We start from the raw sequence: 8,457 nt of genomic DNA, 5'->3' as shown, positions 1-8,457 counted from the left end.
CGATCCTGCTTCATGGGAACCAGCAAGGGCCGAGCACTGGGGCAGAAACCTGCTTCCAAAGTTAGAAAGGCAGAAGCCAAGCCAAAGCACTGGCCATAGTTTAGTGTGGCCATTGTCACCTGGCCTTCCCTGATTCCTTATCTGGGAGCAGCAGGCAGGCCAGGTTCTCAGGCAGCTGAGAAACTAGCTGATTCCCAGAGGCAGCTCCACTATGCAGCTGGTAATAACCAAGAGTCACTCAATGCTGAGTTCAGTCTGAGGGGTGAGGTGGTTCAGGAGCAATGTGCAGATCTATGCTCCTCAGGAGTGTAAGGAAATCTGAGTTTTCACAAAGCTAAACTTCTTGAGATTGCTAATGTGTGTGGTGTACAGTGAGTATAATTTGGATATCTCTGAAAATGGTGTTTCCTAATCTAACAAGAGTGTAGTGAATACTGTTATCATGCAGCATATTTTCCTAAGTATTTTTAGAGCACTACATAGAAGAATGCATAAAATATGAATTATTAGGGGCTAGGGGTTTAGCTCAGCGCCATAAGCACCTGCCTTGAAAGCAGGCAGTTCTGAGTTCGATCCCCGGTACCAATAAAAAGGAAAAAGACAAAAAAAATATGAATTATTTTTTATTCTCTTTTCTTGGAAAGACTTTTATTACAAACAGTAAAATGTATGTTACTGTGTTCGCTTATTTGTACTTGACAAATGAGGATGCTGCAATAATACCTCACCAATCAAAATGTAGTTATAACACCCATATTCTCTTGCCTTCCAATCATTAATCATTGCATATATTGCCTTAAATTTATCTTTTGGTAGTTAAAAAATTTTTGTTGGTATGGTTTCTAATGACCTTTTAACTTCAAATATCAATATCATTGGTCTGACATAGAAATACAGTTTAACTTGTTTCCTAAAGCTTTGCTTTTTTTTATACCTTTTTTGTGATTGTTTCATGGATTCCTTAGAATTTTCTACATGCATGATGGTTTCATATTGCACAAAGCTTATTTATTAACCTTGTTTGTTATCTGAATACTTTTTTTCTTGTATTATTGCATGGGCTAGAATCTTCCCAACTGTGTTTAATGGAAGGGACTTGGCTGGACCACCCTGACTTGTTCTCAGTCTTGATAAATAGCACTCAGTCTTCCACCATGAAAAATGGCATTGGCTGTAGGTATTTCATAGCTGCCCTTCACCATGTTGAGGGTATTTGCTTTTACTGTAATTAGTTAAGAATTTTTATGAGAAAGCTTAATTTTGCCATCTATTTAAGTATTGATGTAATTTTTAGTTCATTTATATGATGAATGACATTGTTTGACAAATATGTGCATTTATAGGACAAGTCCTATCTAGTCATTTTCTTTTTAATTTTTTATATTATTAATTTGACTTCTCATGGTTGTGTTGGATTTCTTCATCTATGTTTATAGATTGTATTGCTCTGTTGCTTTCCTTTCTGATAACATGTTTGATTTCAGGAATTGCTAGTATCATCAAATATTTTGGGCAGGAAGCTCTTCTATTTTCTGGGCTTCCTATTTTCTGAAGGTATTTGTCCAGTGTTATGGATTGAGAACGGGTGGCCAACTTAACACCAGCTGGATTACATCAGCATGCATTGAGCAAAGATGTTCCACCTGAGGAGGGTTGCCAGGAAAAATAGGGGGAAAAGAAGGGAGTTACTGAAGGTTTGAGTTGTTAAGGAAGCATTATGAGTTCTCCTATGAGCTGCTGTCTGTGCTGTTGGTTCTCCTGGAGAAGCTTTGGTACTCACATGAGCATTGCTTCCTGGCTCTGGAGGGGAAGACATGTGCTGCTTGGTCTCCAGGATGAACTCATCACGCTGCTTCCTGGCACATACCTGACTATGCTTGTTGTCGGAGGAGCTTGGGGCCTCCATGTCACTGAGGACAGCTGTGGTGCATTTCAGGATAGCCCTGGTCTTTGTTGTGAGTGTGACTTCTCAGCTCCAGTGCAGAACCCTCATCCCACTAAGCACAGTTCCTTCATCCTGCTGGCATAGACTTTCTGGCTTCCACTGCTGACTCTTGAGTCTTTCTGGCATGGATTCATAAAAGAGACTGACGTGAGTCCTTCTTGTGGGCTCTGGATCTCCAGTTGGACTTCTGGGAGGCACTGTTCTGAGCTCTGGGTTTTTATCTGGACTAATGTTGAACATTGCCATGTGGTTTAGGCTCTTGACTAAATAATCCTTGTCTTTGGTATTGCGGATAGATTTCCTGCATTTTCCTGTGTTAACTTTCGGTGACCATTATAAAAATATTATAAACTCCATGTCTAATCCTAATTGTTCACAGTGTACAACCCTGATTACAACATCCGGGATGAGTGCTATTTTTTATCAAAACTTTTACATTGATAAATTTGGTGGATTTTACCCTGAAGTTACCTGGGATTGTAGTTTTCTATGTTGAAATGTTTTTAAATAATTATGTGCAATTTTTTTTATGCACATAGATGAAGTATTTTTCAGTTATCAGTTTCCTTGTGAGTAATTTTAACTTTTCTTTCAAAAATATCCACTTTTACCTGCTCTTTACTTTATTTCTATCACTATACGAATTCCTTTTGCATTTCACTAATGAATAATGATTTGAAAAACATTTTACAATACTTGTTATCATCTGCAAGTATGTTTTTTTTATGTGCACATTGACTCTTTTTCCCAGTTTTTCCTGTTTTTCTCTGTGATCTTTAGGGATTCTCATTGACTCCATACAAATATCATGGAATTAACTATATGGCACTTTGCACTTGACCCATGGCATTATTTTTACAAACACTGTCATCACTAGTTTAATTTATTTTTCATTCTCTTGCTGACACTGTAGCTCATGAGTGCAATCCTAGCACTCAGGAGGCTGAGACAGGAGGACTATAACAAGACTAATATTTGCTGCAAAGTGAGCTCAAGGCCAGCCTGAAATGCTTAATGAGACTCTGTTCGATAGAAGGGTGGGGCTAGATAACTCTCTTGTCAGCTTTATGATTTAGGTATATGTTTATCAGGCACTTGCAAATCCTGTCTTTCAAATGTAACCAACAAGCAAAATGGGACCCCATTTCCGAGGGTCTACAAGGGGCCATAATCTAATTTAGGAGCTTACCGTAAGTTACTGACATAGACACCTATCTTACTTAGTTAGGAGCTAATCCTAACCAGGCAGACTCTAATTTTGAAGCCTGACTTATTTTAGAGTATGTACTGTGTTGCAGGTTGAGAACTAGTTACAGTTATATTGAGAACAGACATGTGATAAGCTACATTGGCCTATTTAAAAGGTTGAGATTTTGTTTTATCTTTGCAATTTCTGAGCACATTATCTGCAGTCTTGGTTATGGGCTGGTTAATGTTTTTTCAGTCATTAAACAGTTTTGCTTTTGTTCTAACTTTGTAGTGGGTTTTCTACATTTGAGGAAGATTTTTGTTGTAATCCTATCCCCCAACACAAGTTTCAGGACACACCCAGTGTTTCTATGAGGGGTGGAGATGGGAGGTCAGTGTGCTGCTGTTCCAGAAGCCTTTTCTCCTGCTGAGAAGCCCCAGTAGACTCAGTAGAAAAATAGCTTGTCTAATGTGTCTTACCTGTTTATTTTGGCTTATGTTCCAGCAAAAACGACTACTTTTTAGAGACCACATCACTTAAAATCTAATGGCCTTGTTCAGCCTCCCACCTCCTAAACTCTAATCTACTAGGAGCAATGATAACTTCCTGAACAAATTATATTCTTCAGAAACTCACTCAGAATGATAAGCACTTATGGAATATTTGGCACATATTTGACATTTTTATGCAAATAATGCCCAACTTTTATAACACTGTGTGGCAGAAGGGGTTATATAAATATTGATATGGTGAAAGAATCTTTCAGGCTGCTAGATGTCCAGTACAAGTTCATATTATCTAATATTGAAGAATGAATTTAGGAATAACAGAAGTTAAGATCAGAATATATTTACTGAGAAACAGAAAGCTTCTGTCTGAAAAAGAGACAGACAGGGTCCCGAGTGGTTTGCCAAGGACGCTTTCTTTTCTAGGGAATTTTATAAAACAAATCCTCAATGGGAGTTCATCCAAGTTAGGGAAAAATAGAAAATCGCAAGATGGACATTAACTGTGTGTGGTACTGAACTGTGATCAGCCCATAAACTTACAAGTATAATTGCCTAGGTAAAATTGATCAAATGGGGATCAAATGGGGAAGCTAGTTACTTAGCAAGTGGGCATGATTACAAAATGGCATTTTCTGCAGGGATTTTTTTTAGGATCTCCTTCTGGCTTTCCCAAGGTGGTGGATACTTGTTTAGAATATTAAACTATGACCATTGTCCTTAGAATGTGGTTGCATTTGTTTTCTCTTTTGTCTTGAAGTATACCCTATAGTAGGAGGTGTCTGTTTCCCCAAATGTTAAAAGGTATCTGAGTTTTTACACTGGCTCCTCCAAGGGCCTGGCCCTTTCCAAGTGTTGATAATATTTTATCTAACTTAGCTGCCTACAGCAATGTCTCAAATAGAGTTGAGGCTAATATTTCTATAATCTGAGGTGTAACACAAGAGAAGACACCCCCAGTAAGAGAAAGTGGAACTGCCTATCACAATGAGATATGAATACAATATGGACTCAAAAGAAAAAGTAAAACTACTGTGGGACATTGGGAGGAGCTAAAAGGAGGTGCTATTGAGGTAAAGGTAGTGTGTTTTTGCAATGCAGAGAAATCCGAGGCTTGTTCTCTTCCACAGGAAGAGCCAAGGGGAAGGCAAGATTGGAAGAGAGACAGGATGGGAGCTGATGTCATCTGCCTGTGGGAGGGGCCTGGGATATATCTCAGGGCCCAGCCCTCAACAGTGTCATTTCAGTGCACAGAGGTACCTGGATGTGTGTTACTCTGGCTACACAAAAGACTGGTTGAGGCTGACCTATCTGCTGTAGGGGAAGGAAACAGAAACTGGGCACTGAATCCTGTATGTGGCCCTCTATTGCCCTTTGCAGCTGACTCTAGTCAATGGTCTAAGACATGATATAGGAAACCAGCTGGGAGGATAAGAGAGACACAGACTAGGGGTCTTCCAAGCCTAAGCCAGTAGTATGCTGTGTGCTCCAGAGACCATGCATCCAGAAGGAAGAGGGCCCACAGTCCAGGAAGCTGAAGTCAGCTAGAATCAGATCAAACCGATCTGAAGCTTCTTCCTACCCAGGACTCTCAGGAGAAATCCTAGGGCTCCATGGCTGGGACATGTGTGAGATATAACCTGCTCCACTCTATGTCTGTTGCCCCTGTGTAATCAACAGCACCTGCTTCACCCACAGGTGCCCCCCACTTTGAGTGACAAATTATCTGATCCCCCTCAATATGAGGTTATATTTCTCCAAAATTTCCTTCTGTCGTGGAGGCATCACTTTGAAAAAAATCTGGTGATTTTATAACATGAAGGAAATTTCTTGCCTGGGTCACACTGGTCTTTGCAACATACATGGTCCTGTGACTTTTTTTATCCTGAGACCACAGTCTTCCTACAGAGAAACAGACATATTTTCAACATGTTGAAAAGGGCCAGGCCTTTATCGACAGAATAGATGAATGACTGAGTGAATGAATGAATAGGTATGTAATAAATGAATGTATTCAGCTAGCCTCATACAGAATTTCCTATTTATTTTTCAAATGTGTATATGTGATTTACATGTTTTATTATTAAGAAATTCAGAGCTTTCCCTACAAGGTATTTCCTACATCAGACTCTTAAAAGATTATAGTGCTAAGAAATCAGGGCATTTCCACACATCACCGAGGGTATGAACAGAAGATTCCCATTATGCTTTTAAATTTAAACCTCTTTAATCTTCAGTGTGAGCATCTACCAAGTGAGCACTCACACTGGCAACCAACATCTCAAAACAAGCCTTATGACCTATCCTGAGTGGAGAGTCTTCAGGGGCTTTTGCTTCTGATGCCTACTATTCCAGAATATCTTTCCCTTCCGAACACTCATAGTGTTCAGATTTGGTATCTTCTGCAAGACTGGAGATGTTTCTCAGCATCCTGAAGGATCTTCCTCTACAAAAGGCTGTTTCAGTCAAAGATGGAAGTTTTTTTTTTTTTTTTTTTTTTTTTTTTTTTTTTACTGTATAGAAAAAACACTACTCAGAAAGGATGTAGGGCTATGACTGGTCCCTCTTGTGGCTACACTTGTCAAATCCTTGTGTCCACAGCCACATCCGTTCAGCATTTGCCAAAAACCATTGCCTGAGTTATCCTTTTTTCTATTGACAATTCTGATGACTAGCATTAATTTTCTGCCCCTACTAGAAGCAAACACTGCACCAGCTACACATCCCTGCCTCCATAGGAAGGAAGGGATGCTCAGAGCCTGGAGAGATGAGGAGGCACTGAGATTTTGTAGGCACAGGAAATGTCTGTGTGAGGCTGTGGCTGACTGCTGGCACAGAAATACATGGCTGAGTCTCCGATCTGCACGGGATGGATCTTCATAGTGTAGTAGGATCCTTCAGTTTTCTCAATTGAGAATCGATCATTGAAAAGGTCTGTCTTTTCCATGGGGTCCTTGTTATAAATATAAACCATAAACTCCATTCCTTTTTCTGCAGTCTGTCGGTACCAATAGATGTACTGGTGACCAGAAATAGGGTCACATCTCAGAATCACAGGCTGTCCAATCTCAGTGATCTTGTGTCTGGGAGTTTGCTCTACCCCTGGAGCCATGTATCCTGTGGAGACAGACAGGAAAAGGAAAATGAAATGAATGATTGGAAGCACCCCCAGGGAAGGGAAGGATGGGAAACTGTAGGCACTCCTAGGACTCACCTGACCCCAGGAGACCAAAGATCACCCAGCAGGAGAAGATACTGTCCATGGTAGCTATCACAGGTCTGAGGTTTGTCCCAATTGGGACTCTGGTTGTTAGCAATGCATAGGAAAAGATCTGGTGATGTCACAGCCTGTGCTACACCCACAGACTCAAGGGTGCACCACAAAAACAGAAACCTCCATTCAATCTGGGACATGAGATGCCTCAAGGTGGACCCAGAGTGTCTTGCAGTGTGCAACTTATGTTAAATAGTGGCACTAACAGGGACTCCCAAATACCACAGGGATCAAGATAGCAAGCCAGTTTATAAGACCTCAATGGAATAGTAGGACCCACTCTCTACTCTGACATCTGGTGTAACATATCATTGGAGAAGCTCTCCAATCTGACTATTTAGTGTTTGAGGAATACAGAGACAAAAGTGGGTTGCTGACTGCACAAACTTCAGTGTACAGAGATAATCCAGTGAGGATCTAAGCCTCAAAAACCACAAAGGATTTATGAGATCAAGAAGGGGAGCATGGACAGAGAGTGAGCTCCCCACTAAATGGATGAGAGCAGACAGAGCCATATTCTAAGCACCTGCAGGTTCAGATCAGTAAATATGTGGCACTTTGATGAATCCTAGAGCTCTAGTTTAGCTTTACATGAAAAAGAGAAAAATTAGAGAACCGCAAACCCAGAATAACGGAAAAAAAGAACTGCCCTTAGGTCAGGGCAAACATCCTTCCCACACACATTGCTTTAATACTAACTGTACTTCTGTTCTAAGCAGGCACTGATTTTCCACCTTCTGCTACCCACCATCCACTGTGTATGCATGAACAGAGAATTTTCCTTCTTGAGCACACTAAGACCCATGGCACCATCAACTTCCCTGGATAATGAGTTTGTGTTTATCTCCACATGTCCAATCCCATCCAGTAAATTTAAGACATCTTTCTGATCCAAGCAGGCAGCCTGGCATTATTTTCAGCCCTGCTGTCCTGGCTGGTTCCCAAACCACTACACAGGCATACACACATGCATGAATGCATGCATGCATGTGCGCGTGCGCACACGCGCGCGCGCGCGCGCGCACACACACACACACAAATTTCCCTGAAAAACTGTGACACAACAGCACACCCAAGTGGCCAGTGATACCCAGTCTCCTTGAATCCAAACTTTTGGGGCCATGTGCACATGATTAACTGAACCCAGAAGGGGATTCTGAACCCTCATATCCTCAGACACCCACCCATTCTTTCTTACTGCCATACTGCAAAGTTAGGATTAATTTTTCAAAACTATGTTTGGAATATGAAAGTCTTAGACAAAAAATACACATTTTTACAAAACCACACTACAGAGTAAAAGAAGACCAAGTCCATACCATTGAGTTTAGTACAGTAAATTCAAGGTAAGCCAAAATAACAGGGGTCATAAAAATAAACAATGTGGCATCTGGAAACACTGCATTCCAGAGCTCCTCTCCGTTAGAAAAATATCTTTTCATATTCTGCATTTAATTATTATGAAATTTAGATAGTGTGATGTATAAAGATTGTTTGTAGATTTTACATTCATTTACAGATATTTTATATCTAAGAATAGACA

At 40.5% G+C, this 8,457-nt stretch overlaps 1 gene segment (V, D, J or C); it reads right to left on the bottom strand.

The window, feature by feature from the left end:
* Window positions 1-6,392: 6,392 nt before the first annotated feature.
* LOC101788457 (T cell receptor beta variable 2-like) lies at window positions 6,393-6,950 on the bottom strand. The segment is given in 2 exon segments: window positions 6,393-6,757; window positions 6,855-6,950. Coding segments are annotated over 2 exon segments (414 nt in total).
* Between the last annotated feature and the right edge of the window lie 1,507 nt (window positions 6,951-8,457).

This window comes from Cavia porcellus, unplaced genomic scaffold (assembly GCF_034190915.1).
Source record: "Cavia porcellus strain 051 isolate PalLab524CR breed Dunkin Hartley unplaced genomic scaffold, mCavPor4.1 scaffold_6, whole genome shotgun sequence".
NCBI classification, from domain to species: domain Eukaryota; kingdom Metazoa; phylum Chordata; class Mammalia; order Rodentia; family Caviidae; genus Cavia; species Cavia porcellus.
Note: the sequence above shows the minus strand (reverse complement) of the source record. Positions and strands in the feature narration are given on the sequence as shown.